Source organism: Saccopteryx bilineata, chromosome 4, assembly GCF_036850765.1.
Source record: "Saccopteryx bilineata isolate mSacBil1 chromosome 4, mSacBil1_pri_phased_curated, whole genome shotgun sequence".
Taxonomy (NCBI): Eukaryota; Metazoa; Chordata; class Mammalia; order Chiroptera; family Emballonuridae; genus Saccopteryx; species Saccopteryx bilineata.
The window spans coordinates 231,518,361-231,543,484 of record NC_089493.1 but is presented as its reverse complement, the minus strand read 5'-3'; the positions used below and the strand labels follow the sequence as shown (position 1 = coordinate 231,543,484).

The 25,124-nt window shown below is 36.1% G+C and overlaps 1 protein-coding gene across 16 annotated transcripts in view; it reads right to left on the bottom strand.

Annotated features, from left to right (window-relative positions):
- The window catches only part of PAM (peptidylglycine alpha-amidating monooxygenase), a 349,889-nt gene that overhangs the window by 15,732 nt on the left and 309,033 nt on the right, over positions 1–25,124 (bottom strand). For all 16 annotated transcript variants that reach the window (XM_066273910.1, XM_066273915.1, XM_066273907.1 and 13 more), the window contains 6 exons: positions 19,502–19,631; positions 8,210–8,326; positions 5,703–5,775; positions 4,301–4,511; positions 3,481–3,681; positions 894–1,009 (listed from right to left, as the gene is read on the bottom strand). In XM_066273910.1, the coding sequence (XP_066130007.1) occupies positions 894–1,009; positions 3,481–3,681; positions 4,301–4,511; positions 5,703–5,775; positions 8,210–8,326; positions 19,502–19,631 (848 nt within the window). The remainder of the gene's footprint in view (positions 1–893; positions 1,010–3,480; positions 3,682–4,300; positions 4,512–5,702; positions 5,776–8,209; positions 8,327–19,501; positions 19,632–25,124) is intronic.

The following is a 25,124-nucleotide window of genomic DNA, read 5'->3' as shown; positions in this document are numbered from 1 at the left end:
GTATTCTAATAAATAAATTTCTAAAATATTGAGGCATTTAAAAGTATCTGTTTAAACTCTAGCAAATTTGGTATCTTAAAGAATACTGTAAGAGTTATGAGTATGGAGATACAGTTTGTCTTGTGGCTTATGATAATTATATTTTGATCCAAGTAAGGCAATAAATCCTTACATGTTTTGAAAAATAACTCTTATTTGCAGCATTTTAGCAGGCTGCATCCTCTAAAATTGAGATACTGCGAGCACATTCAGGCAGTAAGTGTGAACATCCTGGTAATTATACTGCAGAGAAAGTAATTGAGAAGTTGGGCTGTGGGCACACTGGACCCTAGTCACTGTGCTTAGAAAAGGCACTGTTAGAATAAACAGTAGCAAACCATTTGTGAAGCCAAAACTAGCCTTATATCTCTTACCAAGAGCAAGTCTTTATTTAGGACTTGAATAAATTCTAGGAAGTGCTATTTTCAAGTCTTGTTGCTCAATGTAGTCATAGTATAAAAAAAGCAAAAAATATTAGTGTTGGATCTAAGAGAACTATAGAAATACAGTTTAACATATTGTGGTATCTTTCCTACTAGGCTGGAACCAGAAAAGACTAACGCTTTTGGTATTTTAACTGCAGTGCATTTATTTACACCCGCCATTGTATACAAAATCTACTAAGAACCTTAGAGCTAAATTCAAGGTTAATTTGCATCTGAAAAAACTGATCAGATGGAGGACATTTATTCAAAATAAAACATTCTTATAGAACATGCCCAGCAACCTACCTAAGAAAGTGATTACATCTCCTTAAAGTTTTTAAAAAATTATTCAAGTACAAATTAAATGCCACGGTTTGTATTTTAGTTTTTTCTCATGAAAACTGATGCCTAGACTTCATATATGAATACCTTGCGCACTGGCTTGAAGATGTCTATAATTTCTCCATTGGAAAAGTTCATCACAAATCCTTGTACAGGTTCTTGGTTCCCAAAGTAAGGCTTCCCATTCACTGCAAAGAGCAAACCTGTGACAAGATATTCAAGTTAACCTTTCTTTAAAATGTGGATAAGACTAGTTTTCAAATATATGCATGTACAGTTACACAAACAATAACATAGAGTCAATCTGGTCTCTACAATTGGTAACCAAAATAAGAATTAAAACACTTAGCAATGTCTCCTTCTGAGTAGTAAGATTGGGGCAAAGAGGTTAGGCCTTGTAATAGGAAAACCAGAAAGTGGTAGGCCTGTTCTACTTAGGAAGTCAACAGAAATCAGCAATACATAGCTAGATAAATATAGATATAGATAAAGAAGTGGATGATATAAGTATAACAATAGCAGTAGACATAGATATAGACACATTTAGATATAGATATAGATATAGATAGATATAGATATGGATATAGATATAGATATCATAGACATCCTAAATAGGTATTGGGAAGAGTCAAGTTATTTAAGCAAATCATTTGGGAGTATCAGATCTTTAAAAAAATTATGTATAATATTACCTGCTATAGTTAAGAGAAGAATCAGAGGATAATATACTAAGAAAGTAATTTATAGTATAGGTAGAAGAATGATCTGATTTTAAACAACTTAAGTTTGACAATGTGAGACATATTTCAGATTAACGAAGAAATATTTTTTCATAATTAAAAAACCAGACCATCTTATTTATATTAATTCCATGAATACTCTTTGTAAGAAAATTATATTCCTGAGTATGGTAGTGTTTATCCAAAATAATAGAAATTGTGATGTTTTGGTTAAATAAGTACTTCAGGTGACTGAATATTACATTTTCAAATATTTAAAACAAAATATACACAATGATAAACCATTATTGAAGATATTTTTATCTCTAAGTATTTCAGAATGGGGTCCTTTAGTATATCACAGTAAAAAACACAAACACTGTCAATTTTTAATTACTATTGTGCAACAGTGCAGTGAGAATTCCATTCCAATTATAATACACGTCATCTTTTGTTTAGATTGTTTTTAATCAGATTTCCTTTCATCTTCTCTTCTGATGTTTTTCTCTTCTTGATTTGTTTTTATTCACTATGAACTTTATCACCTTCTTTATTAGGTCAATGGTCTTGCCAAATTTATTCTTAAATATGAGGTAAAAACTAAATTAAGACTATCTCTTTTAAGAATATTAATGAGGGTTTTTTTTTTTATCACTTTTTAATTATCTATTCCCTTGGGGAAGCCAAACTTGCTCCTTAACCAGTCACCGAGTCCCTTATTCTAAGTCCTAAATAAACTGGAGGCTGCTTAGGAGGTAGTAGCCATGTGCAACTTTAAAAGCATAAAAAATATAAATGTTATAGTGATGCCTATGAATAGTCAATGCTACCTTAATATAGGTGTATTTAATAAAATGTATTATAAACAAATTTTAGAAATTAAATATATTTTCCATTGTTCAGTAAATTTTCATTATTATTATTATTTTTCTTTTCCAAGTGAGATGAAGGGAGATAGACAGACTCCCGCCTGCACCCCAACCAGGATCCACCTGGCAACCCCCATCTGGGGCTGATGCTCTGCCCATCTGGGGCCATGCTCCCAACTGAGTTATTTTTAGTGCCTCAGGCAGAGGCTTTGCAGAGCCATCCTCAGTACTGGGGCTGATGTGCTCAAATCACTAGAGCCATGGCTGTGAAAGGGAAAGAGAGAGAGAGAGAGAAGAAGGAGGAGGAGGAGGAGGAGGAAGAGGAGGAGGAAGAAGAGGAGAAGGGGTGGAAAAGCAGATGGTCACTTCTCTTGTGTACTCTAATGGGGAATCAAACCCGGAACATCTACATGCCTGGCTGATGCTCTACCATTGATCCAACTGACCAGGGCCGTATTCATTATTTAAAGAAACATTATGCTAAGTTATTTTGAAAAGTGAATCAAGTGTATTTTATTTTATGGGTTATCTTTCTGTTCTTCTCCAAGTCAAAAAAATATATTTTGAAAGTGAGAAAAAAAATCCAGATTTCACTGGTCATTCCTCCTGGCATTTAGACATAAGTTTCACTTATTGACCTTTAAAAAAACTTGACCACCCCTTTAAAAAAAATTTTTTTTCTAAACGTTAAACAGAGATATTTAAAATATTGGTTTTGTCAGGCATACACAATCTGTTGATGATGTGTGAAGCCATAATATTAATCATTTACTAACTAGAGCAGATGATCATGTTAAGGGACAATAAAAACCAATGTTTGGGAAAAATTTTTTAAGCCATTACAAAGAGTTGTTAAATCTTCAAGTTCTTCATTATTTCTGAATAAACAACAATAATTCTTCAGGTGAAACAGATTTACAATGCACTAACAGTTTTAAAGTTATTTTAAGATATGATATATAACATATCTTCAATCCCTTAATAAGAAATAAATTATAAAAAAGCATGTTAAAATAAGACAAATAATTTTTTTAAGGATGGAGTACAGTATGACAAAACACACAAAAATAAATTAAGATGAATTACCTGGTACATATGAAATTGCAAATACATTTCTTCCAAATGATGCATGCTTAATTTCTCGCACAAATTCTTTGGTGTCAGTTTGAAAACACTGGATCCGACCATTTTCCCTGTCTGCCACACATAATTGACCCAAATGAGGCACAAGGGCCAAGCTGTGAGGAACACTGAATTGGCCTGGCTTAGGATTGCTCCCTGAAGACTCTACAAAACAAAGAGAAACCTCAGATATATAATTTGTAATATCACTAAAAGCCTGACTCTTAAAAGTTTTCTTTTCCAGTCATGACAGTAAACCATTAAATATCTGGAACCAGGGGGAAAATAAGATAAAGCAGTATATACATTTATTCCATTAATATTTCTCACCCACAAACACATATTTACTCTCTATTTGGACATTGGGGAGTAGAAGCATCCTTTTCCTCTAACACAGCGGTTCTCAACCTGTGGGTGGTGACCCTGGCGGGGGTTGAATGACCAAAACACAGGGGTCGCCTAAAGCCATCGGAAAATATATATTTATTATACAATACATTTTTAAATAAAATATGTATTTACGATGGCTTTAGGTGACCCCTGTGTTTTGGTCATTCGACCCCTGCCAGGGTCGTAACCCACAGGTTGAGAACCGCTGCTCTAACAAGATGTGTGTGTGTGTGTGTGCGCGCGCGCGTGTGTGTGAACTAGCCAAGTGGACACATACAGAGACCCTGTGTTCCCCATTACAGGGGACAATTACATCCTAAAAGACATGAGGGATACCAATCTCCTGTTCCTGGTAAAACTGGCTAAAAATTACAATTAGATTCTTATTGAGTACCTTCTCCCCACTGTGTGATGAAATTTCCACTTGGTGAAAACTGCACAATCCGACTGTTGCAGTAACCATCTGATACATAGATGGCTCCAGTGTTTGGGTCCACAACCACATCAGTGGGTTGACAGAAGTGATTCTGATCACTGCCTGGTTGCATGCTCCTTCCTAGGATTAGTAGAGGGCCTTCTTTACCATTTGGATCCAGTTTGAACACCTTTATCAAAAAGAACAAAAGTCTTGCTTGCACGGTTATTATTTACACACACCCATGTGGCTAAGTACACTTGCATAGGCAATTACAGCGTAAGCTCCCAGAGACTTATTTAAAAGAAGATATTTTTTTAGAACCAGAAATTATCCAGTCTGAGTCCTTTATTTGATAAATGAGGTCTAAAGCCTGACCAGGCAGTGGCGCAGTGAATAGAGCATCTAACTGAGACGCAGAGGACCCAGGTTCGAAACCCCAAGGTCGCCAGCTTGAGCGTGGGCTCATCTGATTTGAGCAAGGCTCACCAGCTTGAGCCCAGGGTCACTGGCTTGAGCAAGGGGTCACTCAGTCTGCTGTTGCCTCTGGTCAGCAATCGATGAACAACTAAGGTGTCACAATGAGGAACTGATGCTGCTCATCTCTCTCCTTCCTGTCTGTCTGTTCCTCTCTCTGACTCTCTCTGTCCCTGTCACAAAAAAAAAGGACTAAAAAGATTAATTGATTTGCTCAAAGTCATCTGTAATAAGTGGTAAATGAGGACTATTACATGGATGTTCTATTCTATCCATACCTGTGTTTTCTTATTTTTCCTTAGCTAACAGTACAATGTCTTCCAAATAATACATGAACAATAAATATTTTTTGAAATAATGTTTGGAGACCTTTGTAGATATGTCTTCTGAGTTCTACCTTTCTTCTGCTAGTTTTCCTAGTTCTTTGCCACCTACTCTTAACATAGGTATCAAACATGAGCTTTGCTTTTGAGAGAAAGGCCGTATGACTATTCTGTGATTGAAATACAACTTCTTTTGAAAAGGACAAAAATTTTGATGTTTTATATATATACAAAAATGTAACAGAGACCTCACCTTCAATTTATTCAAGACTGAAAAAACAAAACATAAAATACAAGTGATGAAACAGAACTAAGACCTGGGGACAGAGAAAGGAGCAGCAAATGTGTAAAGCAAAGAAGGAGGTTGGCCCTAACATTCCCGCCAATTCAAAGAAGAAGGGCGACTTGATCATTTAAGTATTAGCTTTCCCTAAATGCTAAAGAAATACATGAGATGTGGCTATTGCTTTTTCTTGTTATAGACTGACTGGGTCACAGAAAAACACCCAGTTGACAGCAGAACATTTTGAAAGCATAATTTCATTAACTTGTAGTTGAATAACTGCCAAATGGAAGACTACCTGGTGCAGAGCCACGTCTGTGACCCAGTAATTTCCATCCTTATCTATACTCAAGCCGTGTGGCAAGTAAAACCTGCAAAATAAAAATAATTGTCTTAATATATATTTAGTCCCAAAGCAAACATAAGATGAATTTTTGGTAATTAATCTCTAAAGGCAATATAAATTAATAAATTGATAAATAGATACTTGCATTATCATAGAAAAGACCAGAATGAATTGTTAAATGAAAATACCTGTTATAAAAAGCGACCTCCTTTTGACAAATCTTAAGCAATATTTAACCATTTAAAAATCTATATATAAAACCTGCATATAAATTACAAATATTTATTATCAAGTATGGTATATTAAACAACACATATAACATCAGTTTAAAAATAAGTTCTAAGATCATAAATATAAACGTCATGGAAATGTGTATAAACAAACTTGTCTAAAGAAATATAAATTGACTTATATACTTTGAATCATTTAAATATATATATTGCAAGGTAGATGAGTGGATAAAAAAGCTGTGGTACATTTATACAATGGAATACGACCCGGCTGTAAAAAAGGAAATCTTACCCTTTGAGACAGCATGGATGGACATGGAGAGCATTACACTAAGTGAAATAAGCCAGGCAGAGAAAGCCAAGGGTCATATTATTTCACTTATATGTGGAATCTAATGAACAACACGAACTAGTAAGCAAAATTGAGACAGATTCAGGTAAACAGCAGGCTGACAGCTGTCAGGAGTGGGCCTGAGAATTGGGGTAGAGGGATTGATCCAAAAAGAAAAAAAAAATACAGACATGGTTAACGTGTGGTGACTGCTACAGGATAAAGGGTGGGAAGAGAAGGAGGAGGATTTAGGGGGATAAATAAATGGTGATGGAGGGAGATCTGACTTGGGGTGGTGAACACACAATACAGTGTACAGATGTGCAATGAATGTGTGCACCTGAAATCTGTGTAATTTTGTTAACTAACCAGTGTCATCCCAGTAAATTTAATAATAAAGTGAAAAATAAAATTAAAAATAAAGTTTTATTGGAACACACACACACTAAATAAATAAATATATTGCAAGGTAATATATTTCTGTATTAATATAAAATATCAAACATATTACTCAAAAGCTTTAACAGCGCTTACTAAAGATGGTGAAATCCAAAGAGAACACTCTCAGAAGACATGGGCCGTGCTCATCTAAGCAAGGTGAAGTGGCGCGCTGGATAATTATTAGAGAAGTCTATTTATTTAATAAATCAATTAGGATGACCTGGGTAAGACAATTGTAAACTAATGGAGACAGATGCTCACAGGCTCAAGGAACTCCTGGACAGAATTAACGAACACATGGACGACATCTTAACGTGGCTGTGGTCAAAAGACATCTGAATCTCCAAGGTCTGTTTGTCAGTGTCTAGTCTTAGCACCATGCTGGCATAACAGATTTGTTTCTTTTTTTTAAATTCATGAGCCAAGGCTGTGATCTTGACTAATTAACTGTACTAGATCTCTGTTTTTGTGATGGAATGTGAGAGTTATAATATGCTTTGGATAAAGACACCCCACTGTTGGCCAACTTGATTTAACAGCTGTTGCTCTGCCTTGCTCTTTGACTCCTTTCTAGAATAAGAATGTTTCTGACTAATGGGGTGGAGCGCTGAAGAGGGAGGTTCAAACTCACTGAATGGTACAGCTGGTATTAGAATTTGGCCCCTGACTCACCATCTTAGAATCCTATTTAAAAAAATCTAATTATTACTATCTTAATAAGCAGCTGCATTCAAAGTGGATGGTTCCCTGCCTTTCAAAGAACCTGGTTTTCCCTGTGCCCAAGCAGATGGAGTAGGTAGGGCACAGTTCCTAACAGGTTAAAATGGTTGAGGACACTCTGTAAGCAGGCACCCCTTTCTTTCAATGACCAGGAGTGTCAGCCAACTTGTTTTTGGCTGGCAAATGCCATCTAGGAATAAGACCAAATAATTAGGGCTTTCAGAGCCAAATTACTATGCCTATTAAGGAAAGATAAAAAGGACATTTGTTCAGTCTTTACTTTTAGATGGAAAGAGAAAAGCCTTTTTTCTTAACAGTGATTACTTAATCAGTTTGGTTAAATAACTCTTCTGCAGAAGAATGTTTAATCTTCATATCTAGATGACCACAACTCACCTCATTACGTCTGTGTATCCATGGCTCTCTCAAGCCTGACTACCTATTAGAATCATAAGGGGAGCTTTAAAAGTATTTTGATGCCTGGGCCTCATCTCAGATTAACTGTAAATCTACTTTTTCTGAAGCTTCCAGGTGATTTTAATATTGTCAGGGTTCAGAACTACCTACTTAGAAAATAAAAGATGAGATGGCCCAATTAGTTTCCTGCCTTCTTAAGCTACACATTCTCACCACTGCTATACAACACACTCTTTCCAAGACCAGACCCAATGATACACTTCACACCTAATACTGTAAGTAGAACGTGCCTTAATAACAACGTAAGTAATTTAACTTACAGATTTTTTCCACTGGATTGGATTACCGCAGCATTATTTGGATCTATGACAAGAATAGTATCTTCTTCAATTGGCCCAAGTCCTCTTTGCTGATAAACAAACATGCTGTCAAAAGAGCTAAAAAAAAAAATAAAAAAATAAAGCAAGTTAATGAACTTGAGAAATGCAAACAATTTACTTGAGATTTTACAGAATAAAGAAAAGAGCTCAGATATATCTGACTTCACCCTTTGTCCTTGATGATTCAGTGTGGATTTCACGCACACCATTAGCCTGCAGAACTGGGCTGCTCAGAATGGCCAGTGGAGCGGCAGCAAGAGAACACCTAGAGCTGCAAGGTCGCACATCCCCCTGAATCTGAACTTGCAGTTTCACAAGGTCCCTCAGTGATTCACACGCACGAGGGTAGTCTGAGGACTACTACCTAAAACTCTTAAATTACCTAATATTTTTAAAAGGTCCTCAAAATACTTTATAGCTACTTTCTTTTAAGCTACAAAAGAAAGCATAACTTATTTTCACTTTCTCTGTAATGATAAGGAAAGCATCAATGATAGCAGGAAGGGCAGTGACCAAACTCTGTTGCTTATTGTACTGTAAGATATTGAACAGAATGTCCAAAATCTGTCAAAAGTATACAATAGAAGGGATTCTGGAAGCAAATATATATTGAGAGACACAAAACCTTTTCCATGTTAACAGCTTTTCTGTAAGTACAAAATGAACTATCTAATAATGTAAAAACTAAAGCAAATGTGACTATTTCTGCCTTTAAACTCTGCATTTTCCAGGTTATTATAAAATATTTTGAACATACATGTTTATATATATCTTTTCATCTATATTTCTTTCTCTTTTTTTTGACAGAGATAGAGAGTCAGAGAGAGTGAAAGATAGAGACAGACAGACAGAAAGGGAAAGAGATGAGAAGCATCAATTCTTTGTTGTGGCACCTTAATTGTTCATTGATTGCTTTCTCATATGTGCCTTGACAGAAAGCTACAGCAGAGCGAGTGACCACTTGCTCAAGCCAGTGACTCTGCCTGCGCTCAAGCCGGGGTTTCAATCCTGGGTCCTCTGCATCCTTTTCTGATGCTCTAGCCACTGTGCCACCAACTAGTCAGGTTCCATCTATATTTCTATCTGCCTTGTTAGTTTAATAATATCTTTCCTTAAGTTGACAATTATTACAGACATTGTATTTATTTCAATTCCTGTTTGGGAAATTATTTGGGAAAAAGGACTTTTCTAATATAAGCTTATGTCACAGTGGTAAATATATTAAGCACCAAGAGGCCAAGTTATATTTTCAAGCACAAAGAATTGGATCAGCATATAGTTGAGATGTGCATGCATGTCTCTCTCTGTGTGTACATATAACAAATATGTATTTTTGCAAAATAAAAGTCAATGAATGATCAATGAATATTTCTATAAAATAAAATTTCCTTTATACACTCAGACAAGGCTGTAAAAACCCAATATTTTGCAGTTCAATTGTGTAAGAAAAAAAATTGGAATAACATATTTATGGAGATACATTTGCAATTTGAAAAGTCAACAGACTGCTCAGATCTGTCATATGCCTATTGATTAGTTGGCTCACATTTATATGGAACTTAGATAGAGTCAGAGTAGAACAAAAATTTCAAAATACATTTTCTTGCCATTAAAAATGTACATTACACGATTATTTGAGCTTCTTGACTGTTATAGTCTTTTGGGTATATTTTTCCTGAAAGATAACAATAAGTCCCTGAGGTAGTTCTTAATGATCCATTCAATTGAGAACAAAATATTGATTCAACGTTGTCAAGCTAAAAGTGAAGTAATATTGTTTACATATGTTATTAAGTGTAGTTAAAACCACACAGCAGCAGTATCTAGAAAAAAAAACACATAAGTTTATGAAATGGAAGTAGCATCACTAACAAAGCAGATTTTATAAGATATTCATAGGATCGTTATTAAATTGAAATGAGAAATTTTATTAGAACCAATGTAAGAGTATACAAGGTGTTATTAAGTCAGGGGAGACTGGTAAAGGAAAAATCTGAAGTCATTATTTTGACTACTGTGAAACACCAAAGAGTTTATGCTTTTGTCTGTAACTATTTTCAATATGAAATTTTTGTACTAAAAACATCATAGCTTATTTTCTAGAAAACAAAGGTACCAGATTCAACCATCAATGAGGTTTTCTTCCCAACTTGACTATGATATTGAATAATATAAGTTCAGCACATCTGAGACACAGAGTATGCTGTGTTTCACATAGGATGATATCTCTACATTTATAATCTCTTTTGTGGTATAAGCCTTATATTTCTCATTATTTAGAAACAGTTCAGTGCTTTGTAATGGTACAATGCAATCTAAATTATCTGAGAATTATGCTTTCCTTCACTGTATAAAGTTAAAAAAATATTCGCCCTTTTTCTTGAATTAAAATTTCAAGATAATTGTTGATTCACATGTAGTTGTAAGAAATAATAAAAGGCAATTCCTTCTGCATTTTTTTACCCTATAGTTACCTGATCCTGTACAGTTTTCCCTATAGTAGCTTTTTGTGCAACTATATAGTACAAGATGACCACGAGATCAATACTGATAAAGTCCATTGATCATATTTAGATTTCCCTTTTGTAGTTTCTAAATTTTTTTTTCTTGCAGTTTATTTGCTTGGGCATGGAATACACTAGTATGTTATTTCTCTACCTTGCCCCAACCTAGGGTTAGCAATATAGAAAGTTGCCATATTCTCATAATTCTACCATGTGTTATCTACTGCATCTGTGTATAGTGTTCTGATTCACTACTGACAGCTAATAGTAGTGGCAGTCCAATTGTATATCCTGACAAAACTGGAGTATATCAGACCTCAGCATATCTAATTTCATATCACCTCTTATTTGCAAAATGACAAACCAAACAAGAAGCTTCACATATTTGCCTGTTTATGGTTTCCTCCAGAAATGGTCTGCAGTAATTCTGGATGATAATTTGCCCTTTGGTCTGTCTTGTCATTCACTTAAGTATTCACCACTGGTCCTAAATCTCTGGTCCTACGGTCCTTCTATTTTAGGAAACACTACTGCTACTACTTAGAGATGGGGAGAAAGTAGAAAGGAGACACTCTCGCCCAGGAGCATATAATAACCTCTAACTTAATTAAGGCCTTTTTAAAAAAAATAGCTACAGCTTATTTCTCCAGGTCCTCAAATATTTCAAAATGTAAACTAACTTAAACTAACTCACTGGCAGCCATGTAAGCTCAGAATCAAGAACCTAAAATGTTGAACTTGGCTTCCGCAAATCAAGTTACGGTAAGGAAGAAATATAGGAGGAATATAAGTAACCCAGACCCATAATCATTATGTCAGTCAAATTGGATGAAAATGTTGTAGCTGATAACTAGGTAAGTGAAAAACATCCTTCATCAATGGTACTGTGCTGCATGGCTCACAAATATAAGGGAAAAATGTATCAGTTAGTTGAGCTTTGCTGTCACAAACACAATCTGTGTGCACATATATACCCTAAATCTAGAAATGTCAAATTCTAATGGTGCTAATAAATAGTAAAATTAATTAATATGACGATCATTCCCTTTCTTTTTATTCTTCACTTTTTGGTGGTGTTATAGTAAATTGTGAAGTAGCAAATGGAGCCAAAAGAAAAATAAGTAATAAAACTAAATAAGCTACAGAGTAAATCAGTCAGATATTTTAAATAAAAAATTGGATAAACAAAAAATATCAGATCTCTCAATTTATGGAGATAGCTTTCCAAGTATCATATTACAATGTAACAACAAATAATTTAGTTTGTTTTTTAGTTTCTTTTTTTTTGTATTTTTCTGAAGCTGGAAACAGGGAGAGACAGTCAGACAGACTCCCACATGCGCCCGACCGGGATCCACCCGGCACGCCTACCAGGGGTGACGCTCTGCCCACCAGGGGGCGATGCTCTGCCCCTCCGGGGCACCAGAGCAACTCTAGCGCCTGGGGCAGAGGCCAAGGAGCCATCCCCAGCACCCAGGCCATCTTTGCTCCAATGGAGCCTTGGCTGCGGGAGGGGAAGAGAGAGACAGAGAGGAAGGAGGCGGGGGGGTGGAGAAGAAAATGGGCGCTTCTCCTATGTGCCCTGGCCGGGAATCGAACCCGGGTCCCCTGCACGCCAGGCTGACACTCTACCGCTGAGCCAACCGGCCAGGGCCTTTTTAGTTTCTTTTTGCTGCCATAATTTACTCTCATGTCATTAAGTATGGAATGCATTAATGTGATGTTTAAGACTTGCCACTTCTTTTATAGTTTAAAGCTTTATGATTATTATTCACAGTATTGGTATAATTCCCCTGTATCCATTAAGGATCTTAGTGGTTAGACAAGTTCTTGAATTTACTGTTTAGAGAATCTGTGAACCATCACCTCTCAAAACAGAGAAAATAAATAAAGTAAACCTAACAAAACAAAAGCCAAAGATGACAATCTACTTATATCATCATGATTTTAACTATATCAATTTACTTCAAAAACATAAATAGCAAATAATAAAATTCTAGAATTCTTAGGAAAATTATAGCTTTAAAGGAATTAAACACACCACAATAGGCCTGACCAGTTACATTGAAAGCCTTTTGTGATTCCCTATAACAGATGGCTATATGTTTAAACTGGCAATGTCAAGGGACTGTTAGTCATTCAACTGATGGGTGGGCCTTTCACTTGAGATGGCTTGAGCTTCATGTAACCAGCACCTGGCCTCCAGTAGTTACACAGGGCAAGTAAGAAAAGAACTTGGTATTTTCTCTTAAATGGGAAAAATCACACACAGACACACAATTTGCCAAATAAACTAGTTTATAAACTCTTTTGTAATTCAAAGAAAGGTAACCCTTGAATAGCTCACAAATGGATGTCAGATTATGAAGCTGTATACACCGTTGCTATAGCAAACTGCTTATTTAGTGTTCTAAAGCAGCTGCCCTGCATTACAAGCTGCAGAGAGGTCTTTATTTCAACCACATTTAACTTTTTACAGGATATAATAACACCCTGCACGTTTCACACAGTGCCTGGAGCACCGCTGATCTTTGTTTGCTTCTTTGAAAAAGCACTCAGCCGAAATACTGAACTGCAGCCCACATGCCAGAATTCGTCAGCTCTTTATTTTCGCTGTTTGAATCCCCCAGTAATGATTTTGTACATTAGCAGCTAATCAAATAGTTTAGATAAGGCCAAGAAGAAACGGTTTGCTAGAGCCACATGAGAAAGAACTAGAGTAAGGAGAAAATAAATTTCTGTGCCATCAATCAAAATTAAGGAAATACAAAATAAATAATAGTAACTGAAGAGAGAAATAAAATATAATGTAATTATATAAATTAAGAAGCTGGAGAGAGAGCCATAGATTTTTAAGTGAGAAAATAAATGGAAATGTACTCTCAGTGTTTAGAAAGCAAAGACATACCATACAAAAGCCAGAGACTTTAAACGGGATATAATTTAATACTACGTTAAAAACACTTCTGAATATATACACATGGAGAAAAATCCCTGTGATAAAAAAAAGTGGGCAAAGAAAGAAGTATGAATATTTAGTGCCCTGATGGACCTACCACTAGAGACATCACAAACAGGAATTAAAAGAACAAAGAACTGGGTAACACAGCGCCAGACTCTGTTTGGCCAGTCAGGGCACTTGGGGACCAGTCACGTAACACTGGCTTTTGTTACTCAACAGAAGAAGGTACTTATTAAACCCTCACTTTTTGGAGTAGGAAACTGAGAGTTAGGGAGTTCAAATGTCCTGATGCAAGTCTCAAGGCTAGGAAAGGATAGCCAAGATTCAAACTCAGGTCTCCTGTCCTAAAAACAATAAAAAGAATATAATAATAATAATGATAATGATAATGTGGTTTTTTCTTACTGGAATGTGCTCACTAGACTGGAGAACCTCCCCAGCAGTTATCCAATTTAATGTGTCTATGTAGACGAAATGTAAGAATAGCCACATTACCAAGAAGAATGAGAGGAAATGGCATGAAATGGAAGAAGGTTGCTCAGTAAAATGGTAAATGGGAATATGAGAGAGAAGGGTAGAAAATGGAAACATTGCTTTTATAGAATTCTTCAGATATAAAGGTTCAAAGGGATCCCTCAGTAACTTTGAGGGATTTTCCAGGTGCAGTGAATTCTTAAGTTACGAAAGAATCTTCAGATATAGAAGCAGGACCTCAAGCAGATATAAATATATATTTAGTGAGAGAGACAGAGCCAGAGAGAAAGAGAGAGGGACAGACAGGGACAGAGAGACAGGAAGGGAGAGAGATGAGATACATCAATTCTTTGTTGAGGCACCTTAGTTGTTCATTGATTACTTCTCATATGTGCCCTGACTGGGGGGCTCCAGAAAGCATTTGACCCCTTGCTCAAGCCAGTGACCTTGGACTCAAGCCAGAGACCTCAGGGTTTCGAACCTGGGTCCTCTTCTCCCCAGACCGACACTCTATTCACTGCACCACTGCCTGGTCAAGCTCAAGCGGATATCATAAATGAGACTCCAGGTTACTAGTGAGGCAAATCTTGAATTGATTTTTCTGAAAGTAAGGAATTGGATAGATTTATGAAACAATAGGTCTTGGCAAAATTCCATGAAGCATTGATGAAGAGAAGGATTGTGAGCTATTTGGGGGACAAGCAGAAGAAGATTCCCAAAAGACTACACCTTTAAAAACAGAACTCGTCTAACTAATGATTTGATTATGTATACAAATTTTATAAACAGCATTTATGAAGAAATGAAAGCCATGCTCATCAAACAGCTCTGACACAACCAAGGCTGGGAAGGATAACTTATCCTCTGGTTAATTGAGAATAAAATGATATCTGAAAATTGAAGCAATGCTAAAATCTAATGAAGTGAAATGTAATCGGAATAAAGTCCTGAATTATAAAACACCACATGAGTATAAATTTCCAGTAAAACTTGAGCACAATTTATGAAATATATTTGGAGATCTTAGTATATTACAGATTCAACACAAGGCAACAAAGTGATGATACTGCTGAATAAAAGTGAATGTAATCTTATATTAATAGATATATAGATAATACATCAAGGAAAGTAATTGTGTTGCAGATCAGATAATACATGAGGTACTGTGGCCACTTCTCAACGAAACACTTTATAGGGCTCAGAAACCAGAGCACTTTCATATGAAAGTATCATGTCAGCATCAAGATTGGTTGAGGCCCTCGGGGATATTTAGCCTGTAGAAGATAAGGCTTTCTTCAAATAGGCAAATAACTGACATGGATAAATGGGAGTAAAATCATTCTGCATCAGGCTGTTAGGTGAAATTATGGACTCAGATCTGAGATGAACATAGTGAAGAACATTATAATATGTAGATGAATCCCACAATTGAAAAGTGTGTCTCATATCTAGGGAATTTCTTGGCACTGAAAGAATTCAAGCACTGGATAAGTGTAGAACATTTTGTAAAGAGATGTCTGCATTGAAGGGGGAGCTGGAGATGAGCTCTCTGGTGGACATTTGCTATTTTGGGTGCTCAATGTCTACTGCACTATTTTGTGCTAATGAAGCCTCAAGTTTTCTTTAGTGACCCAACATTTGAGCGCCTCTCTCAGCCCATTTATTCCCCGATGATGTCAACTTTACTACCACATTCAAGGAACAGGAAAAACAACAACAATTTAGGTTACGTCAAAGAGTTAGATAGATTTCATTCTTCTGCCCACAATGACTGGAGACGTGACTTGAATCAGGCTGTAGAATGCTAAAACAGTTTAAGGATTTTCTATTGACTTATCAGGGACAGAGACTATCTCTTCCATGAGACTAGTACGATAATGGATTCTGAAGCAGCAAGGGAGGAGGAGGATTAATCAGGGCCACAGAATGGAGTCAATCAGGAGCAAGCGTGCTAAGAAGTAGATCGTGGTGATGTAGTTTGGGCCAACATACTCCTGAGTAACAGACTAACAATTTTTCTCTTTTCCTAAGCCAGTGTGTGTCGAGTGTTCTCTCTGATTGGTAAAAGAAAGAATTGCATACTTCCAAGATCTCTTTCAACTCTACATGAAGAAATGATACAAGATCTAAGGAAACAACATTTCATTACTAAAAATTAGGGGTAAAACCCATAATTAGGTTTAGTAGGTATGTGATGTGAGTCCTGCATACTAGAACCTCGACCACAGCTGAGTTAAATAAAAGAAAGACAGAATAGTGTCTTTGACAGTAGTAGTGATTTTAAGATAGAGGCCCAGGAACAGCTGTTACTGAGCCAGGAGCTACCCAGCTCCTGCTGGGAAGTATTTAAACTTTAAAGAGCTCTATCTGCCATGCTGCCCTAAAACTAGGGTAGACAAGAGGCTCTTTAAAAATTTTATTACACCCTGCCGGTAGTAGGCCTTTCCTATTTCAGCTAGAAAAAGCTTCTTTAAGTAGCCATATTAAAGTAAGGGACAGAGAGGAAGAAAACGGAAATCAATTTGAGAAAGGGAGTAACCATCATCTTTCAGGAGGTAAAGTGTTTTATTATTATTATTAATCTTGGTTGCCATACTTATTAAGCATGGTTAAGTAGAAGAGTGAGGGCTGATCAGGGATATCAGGTAAGAATGAAGAGTAAATAGTACTTACAAAGACAGATGGTATGATGATGTCAAAGGACCTTTGGGTACTAAGTATAATTAGAGATTATTATTAATTACAAGCACAGTCTGCTACTTAAAGAATAATCATCTAAAAACTGGGGGATACAGAGTGCTTAGGTTTGATTTGGAGCAAGCCTTGGCCTCATGCAACCTACAATTTTGTGAACATGGAAAACATCAGGATAGGAAAGATTCCAAGAAAATTAATGCAGGATTTCTTACTACTCTAAGGAGTGGTAGCAACAAGAACGCAAAATTTTCATGAAATCTTTAAGTTTTTTCGTCTCTCACCAGCACATCACAAATGCTACAGCAGGAAGGTGCTTTTTCTTCATATAATCCTTGGATACTTAATGAGGGAGAAGAAAAACTATGACTTGACTTAGGTATGTAGGGAGGACGATCATGCACGACTGTTCAAAACACAACCCACAAACTCCAACCTATTTTTCTAAAAAAACAAAAAACAAAACAAAAAACCCAAAGCAACAGAGAAAGCCACTTCTAATTCTCTTAATGAATAATAAAACAGACAGTTGTTGATAGCAGAGATCTGAGCCCTTGAAAGGACTTTCCTCACACCCACGGATTGCCAAGGGTGCTAGAGGCCAACTGGCAATCCAGGAGATGCAGAAGGAAAGAGAGATAGCAAATATTCTTAATCTGAAAGATAAAGATGAACAAGAAAGAAGAAACAGAGATTTAGTAAGTTGAATCAGCACATCTGCTCTGAAGAATTCTTGCATTTTTAAAAACACCTCTTTGTTCCTGCTGTTTATCAGGGTAAACACCAGGGCTTTGGCAATGAACCTGGAATCTGTTTACATATGATACTGGTTATCTAGACGAAAGCTAGATGCCAGGAAAAAAAGCAGTTTTTCAGTTAGGACCATATAAGTCACAGAAAGGTTCTCATGTGACCCTTGTTTCAGAGTCTTCCATCATCTCCCACCTAGAGTTGCTGTTTACTGCCCCCTTTTTCTACTAAACTATTCTAGCCTCTGCTGTTTACTTGGAATAAATGTCACATTAAAAGGAAAATGAAAATGGGAGAAAATGATGCTGCAATTTTCTTGTCTGGTAAAATGAAGCTAGAAACTCATGTAGAAAATGTGGCAATATTCATTAAAATAAAGACTATGCTACAAAGAACAGTAATAGTCTGCTTTTAAAAGCACCTGTTAAAGTACCACTGGATGTTCAATAATGACTAAGACCATGTAACAGAGAGGTATAAATAGGAATATTGAGTTCGATTGTTTCTTTTGAACTCTGAAGTGATCTCTTTCTCCAATTCTGTTTTCAAGTATAACAACTGGAAAAGACAATTAAACAGGAACAAAGTACCAGTCTATTTGGGAATGCTGAGTTCCACTTCCAGCTGCAGGAAGGAAACTGTACTTATGTGTATGTGACAGAGCAGGTTTAGCATAAGTTTAATCAACATCTCCGAAAATGGAGGAAGAAAAACAATTGAACTATATAAGTAGACCCTCAATTTTCCAGATCTATAGCTGTATACTTGGAAGGGGAAGATAGACCACATTTAATTGATAAAGTATTTTAAAATTTACCTTCTTATGCAAATTTGTGCTAAAACAAATGAGTAAATGGACAGTCCTGGTAAGATTCTTAAGTCTTTGGGGCTCAATGAAAGAACACATTTGAGCAATAAAATTAATCTACATGAAAACATGAAGGCCAAGGTACTGATTATTTCTGCATGTGTGGTGGCCAAACTGCCCCACCCACAGTCTCCAGAAGGTTCCTTGTTCTCACTGCCATGGAGCAATGTAAAGAAAAGGACAAGGCCAACAGCCTTAGGTTAGTCTGCACCAGAACCTGAAAATCACAAAGTGGTTTGTGATAGTCAAATAATAACTTCTCGTGCACTTTCTTTGAAGTCTTAGAATTCCTCAGCTAATTTCTTGGCTGCCTTTAATGTTATTCTCCTTAGGAATGTGAAAGCTTGAAGGTAGCAAAATACGGTTTAAGTCAGCAGAATCATTGATTGTCATCTCTTCTTTTCATACACTAGTTGGTAAAACTACTGCTTTGTTTTAAAATGCACAAGACTTTTGCCTGACCAGGCAGTGGAAAGAGCATTGGACTGGGACGCAGAGGACCCAGGTTCAAAACCCCGAGGTCGCCAGCTTGAGTGCGGGCGCACCTGGCTTGAGAGCGAGGTTGCTGCCATCTTGGGCATGGGATCATAGACATGACTCCATAGTTGCTGGGTTGAAGCCCAAGGTCGCTGGTTTGAGCCCAAGGTCACTGGCTTGAGCAAGAGGTCACTTGTTCTGCTGTAGCCCCCTGGTCAAGGCACATATGAGAAAGCAATCAATGAACAACTAAGGTGCTGCAACGAAGAATTGATGCTTCTCATCTCTCTCCTTCCTGTCTGTCCCTCTCTCTGTCTCTCACTTAAAAAAAATGCACAAAACTTTCTCTCTGTTACCTGTCACAGTCATGCAATAAAAGAAAAAATATATTTTGCTACAAAAATCAAGTTCAAAAAGAACCTTGGTAGTGTTCTCACTACCATTCTTAGTTTAATAAAAAGTGATGCATGCGCCTTCCTCTCTGAAGAAAAGACGTTACTTACTTTCCATCCCAGACATGGTCTCCTCTGTGGAAAATCACCAGGTTATTCTTAGGGTCCAGAGCCACCCCAGAAACCTGGCCTGGTAGCAAGTACACTCCTGGCCAATCCAATGCCTCTTCTACATGGAAATCTAAAAGAGAAATCCATACATTTAGTATAAACAAGAAAGCTAATATAACCTGATAGAGATTCACATTGGTTATAAGAAACTCATGCAGTAATGTCACTAGATGCAAAGGGAAAAGCCGTGCTCTACATATGAAATACCACATGCACATGCCAAGTAGGTCCTTGAGCTATGAAATAAAGTAAGCGATTGTGAACTTGTTTGGGAATTACATGCTCTCCTTTCCTGTTGAAAGATGCCCATAAAACCAGCTTACCCTAAATCATTAAGGAAAATGTGAGACTATTTTCTTCTTAACAAAATTATTTTAAATTAGTATCTTTGGAAAATATGGCAACATGAATGGCATCATTTTAATATAAATTTTTTAAATGTAAATAAATATCAAGCATGGCCAATAAGCATCTCTCTCTCTCTCTCTCTCTCTCTCTCTCTCTCTCCCCCTCTCTCAATTAACTCTCCTGTGTAAATTCTCAATGTTCAATATGCATTAGATCCCTCCCACAATAAACCATCATTGATTATCCCTTGTACAAGGAATTATATGATACCAATTTCATTTTTCCTGACTTCAGTGTTCCTATAAAAAATGGGAGTAGGGAGACATTCTCTTTCACTGCTTATATTTCACTGCTTCCTAACAAAGGAGAAAGGAAAAAAAATATCAGGAACTCTATAACCAAATGACTTCCAAATCATTCTCATTTCTGATAAGAATGCATTTATAGGGAATAGCTGGGTTAGTTTGTGTTAATCTCTTTTATAAACAAGCTCACAAATAAAGAGGTGTGAGATATGGAGTAGCTACACTAAGGTAACAGGGTAGGGCAAAAGTAGGTTTACAGTTGTGAGTACAGGAAAGTTTATTCTTGTATTAGTATTTGTTAGTTATTGTGTTATTTTCCATACAAACAACTGTAAACCTACTTCGCCCCACCCTGTATAGTTATGAAGATACTAAGAAATATGTTGTATCAGTGTCAATATTTCTTCCCCTCTCAAATGCTTCAACAGAGAGGCTGAGAAGGAGAAAAGAAGCAACTGGAGTTTCACTTATCCTCCCCACCCTCTGGAGGACGTAGCCACACAGTAAAATCTCAAAGACAGGCATTAAAGAAGAGAAAGAAAGGGAAGCACAGGGTTTGTATAATTAGCTTCTGAAAATTTGAGAGGATACCAGTGTGAGAACAAATACTTGAAAGTAATTCTCTTAACTATACAAAAAAATAGTATAAAATGTTTCACTCAAAATGTTTTTACCTTTGCACAGTTACCTTCCTTTCTTTCATAAAAATCAATAAAATATAACACAATCAATAGGAGGCTAGATCAATTCTGCCTACAAGCTTTGCTGAAGTGTCTCTAACAAATATTCCCTAAGTGTATTGCCTAGGTTAGGCATTATGCTAGATTCTGGGAACACAAAGAAATGAAACATTGTTTTTGGCCTTGAGGAACTATGAAATGAGAAAAAACAGAAACCAATACTTATGGTACAATGTAGGGCAGAAATGTAGGAGAGAGCCTATATAATCCTTCCTGAGGCTTGGCTGGGAGAGGGTAGGATTAAGGTCAGACCTGGGAGGTTTCCCAGAGGAAGAAGCAATTGTGTTTGCACTTAAACTAGGTAAGTGGAGGGCTCACTGAGCATAGAAGCCTGCAGAGATGGAAAATGATTCGACTTTGGCTGATGGGGACACAATATAATCAACTGTTCAAATTCTATGGAGATATTTACCGGAAACCTATGTATTTTTGGTGATCAATGTCACCCTGTTTAATTTTCTACAAAAAAAATAAAATAAAATAAATTTTTAATTTTCTAAAAATTTAAATTAATTTTCTGAAAAAAAGACTGATTTGAATTTTCAAAGTAATCAAAAGTCACTTGTTTTAAAATCAGTTCTATAAGGTACATTATCAACTTTTATAACCTTTGTTATGAAACAAAGCAACACAAGAAGATGGGATTCTAAAGCAATTTGATTATTTTTCTGTGTGGTTCAGAGTATATTTAAGGTCACATGTATCAATACAATAAATATTTCTGTTTCCTAAAAAATAAAATAATCATTTATAGGTTAAAAAAATGAGTGGGCACAATATTTAGACCAGAAAGATCAAAAGAGAAGATATTTATAATCGCAAAATGCACTTCAAGATCTTCAAGAAATAGGGAAAAGATACTTGTGTATATCAGGTGGGGACAGGGGAGCAGAAGGCAGGATTAACAGACCCAGAGATCTAGTTTAGATTGGAAAATGTATTGTATACAACATGGAGGAGTATGGATTTAAAAATGAATGAATGTAGTTCTGAGCTGTGGTGTCTTACTCTATACTGTGATTAATTCTGAGGCATGCTGCAATACTCTACTAGTAGCAGTAAAGCAGAGTTTGGGAATAATTTTCTTTTGAAATACATTAGAGCACATGAGAATGTCATTCTCACTCATGTGGGCTTTGGTATGCCTTCTTGAGTTGGAGAGAAGCGGGGCAGGGTTACAGCTGGCATTTCTAAATTTGCAAACAATTCTGGGCACAGCAGTGGATGTGAAAAGGGCTGCTCGGATGAATAGCAGTCATCATCCATCACGCTTGTCATAATAGGAAAAAAGAACACAAATTGCTGCTACAGGCAATTGGGAACCTCTGAAGGTTTCTAAGCATGGGGTGACATAATTAAAACTGTGTTTATGAAACTGAACTATGAAAACGGGGCATAAGCATAATAATTAGAGATACCTAGATGGATGAACAGATGGATAAATCATCCCCCAAAGAAAATGGTTTGAATTATTTTAAAGTTGCTTGAATTTCAGGTTGAACTTCATTCATTTTTCATCTCAGTTACAGGTTGTCTGCTGTTTGGGGGTCATCGTTCTATACTCACTCACCAGCTCCTGAAGAGTCCGGATGAGCACCAAAGAAGCACGGACCTTGTGACAGTATACATATTTAGTTGCTTTCATCAGATTCTCAACGTCCAGAACTATGACAACTAGAGCAAATTTCTTGAGGGCAGGAATCATGTCTTATACAGTGTTTTGCTTGCACAGGGCCTGGCCCACTGCAATGGCCTAATTAATGCACCAACCTGAACTTTATGCTCTAGTCTTTCATCTTTTTGTTAACTAGCATTTAAATGACTTTATAATCTGTAATTAACTTGTACTACCTCTTTTTATCTTCAGCACTATGCTAAAGACACTGTGAATAGACTTAGTAAAAAATGCTAATTGGTTAATTTTTTTTCTTTAAATACAATATATACGTATTTTGGTTCCTGGAAGCTTTCTATTCGGTGAGTCACCAACTGGTATTGGAAGTTAGGTGCTCAGGAAGGTGCACAGATAGTAATTTTGTTATAAAATATGTGACATCCTAAATGAATACATTGCTCTGGGATCAAATGTGATTGTGATAAAATATTGGAAGTATTATGTAAACTCGAACCTAGCTATGAATGATGCCAATTATTATTGACCTTCGATAAGTGCTTGACAGTCTACAAAGATCACGGACTAACAAGCTATTTTGTCACCTACTTTCAAGAAGAAAACTCAATGTAAATATGTACTCATTTAGTAAAACATATATAAGGTCTACCGGAAAGTTCTGTCCGTTTCTATCACAAGTTTCGACACGTAAGCACGTTTATTTGGCACATATGTGCCTCTGTATTTTTATCACTTAATGTATACATACTGACGTAGCAAATTAACTAAAACAAAGTTGATTCACGTTAGTCTTATGTGTGAAGCGATAGTGTACCCATGGCTACTGATAAAATTCATTTACGCCACTGTAATTTTTACGAATTTCAACAAGGAAGAAATGCTACAGAAGCATGTCTGTTGCATCCACCATATTCCCCGGACTTAGCACCCTCCGACTATCACTTGTTTTTGTTCTTACAAAATTTTTTGAAGGGCAAAAAATTCAAAAATGAAGAAGATATCAAACAAGCACTGGTTCAATTTTTTGCATCAAAAGATAAAAACTTTTTCAAAAATGGGATATACAAATTGCCCTCACGCTGGCAAGAAATCATGAATAATAATGGCAATTATATAATTTAATAAAGTTTACTGACGGTAAGAAAAATTTGTATTTTGTTTTATTCCAAAAACGGACAGAACTTTCCGGCAGACCTTATACTTATGGTGAATTTTCAAAACAGTCAAGGTGACAGCTGAGGAAATACAGAGGGCTGACACTGAGAGAATGGCTCTTTAAGTACCGAGTCAATGCAAAAGAAAACAATTTTGTGCATGGCAAGAATGTCTGGAGAAATTATATTAAATTACTTTCACTTTCATTATAACATATAATTGCACATTTATTAAAATTCCCTAGCCAAGACCAAACCTTCAGGATCTAGGTCTCTGTGTTAACTAGAAATTCTAAGCTAGTTAAAGGAAATCTGAGTATGTGTTCTCTTCTGTGAACATTAGCTCAGTTAATTGATGTTTTTGTTTCCAGGGTTACCATCTTTCTCATGAGAGTAGGTAAAGGCTGTTTGCTTCGGAATTAATTGATCAAGAATCAAGGCAGTCATCGAGGACTAGTGGTGTATGTATATAGAGTTAACACTGATATTTTCCCAATCTCTGTCCATCTCTACATGAGAATCATAGAAGGTCTGAATATACAGGCTAGTCCCAGGTCATTCTTTTTATCTCATAGGGAATAAACTGTCGGTTTGAGCCAGACTTCAGGCATCAGTGTTAAGGATGTTCCTTTTTTAATAATTATCTATTAATAACGATTTTTCCAATGAAGGAAGATCTCAAATCTTTATTAAAGAAATTGTATGATAAAATATATTTGTGTTCTAACTTAAGTGTAACATTATCAAAGAGAAGTTAAAATTTTGAGTTCAGATTCCTCTTAGCTTTTACCTAACAAATGATTCAATACATGATTAATTACGTAGACTTACAGATTTAATTTGAAAATTAAATACAAATTTAATTATACATGACATTGGGAAGCCATTCCCAATTCCAAGTGTCAGCTGCTCTAAATTCAGATGTCAAATAATTGGATTATTTCAAAAGAAACTTTGCCTTATATTGCACCATATATTTAGGAAAAAAGTTACTACTTTCAGAAGAAAATTAAACATTACTCTTAAAATTGTATCAATAAATCACTAAAAGAATTAATGAATTATATCTTTCCAAGAAATGTAATGTTAATGATCAACGCTGCTTTCACATGAAATTATTAATAAGCTTTTAAAAGGGTATTCATTTACCTGTTACATAATGACTAACAGAATTAGATCAAGTTGAGAAAAGATAGAATTTTAAACCCAGAACTAAGACTTAACCTGAGCAAACCTAGGCTGTTATCATTTAATCTTGGGGGAAAGAGCCGATGAAATCACTAGAAGACCTCAACAAGAACCAAAGGTAGTGGTTGCTTTTTCTATACTTGCAAATTCTCAACCTAGTGAGGAAAAGATAACTTTTTTTGGTCAGGGATTGTT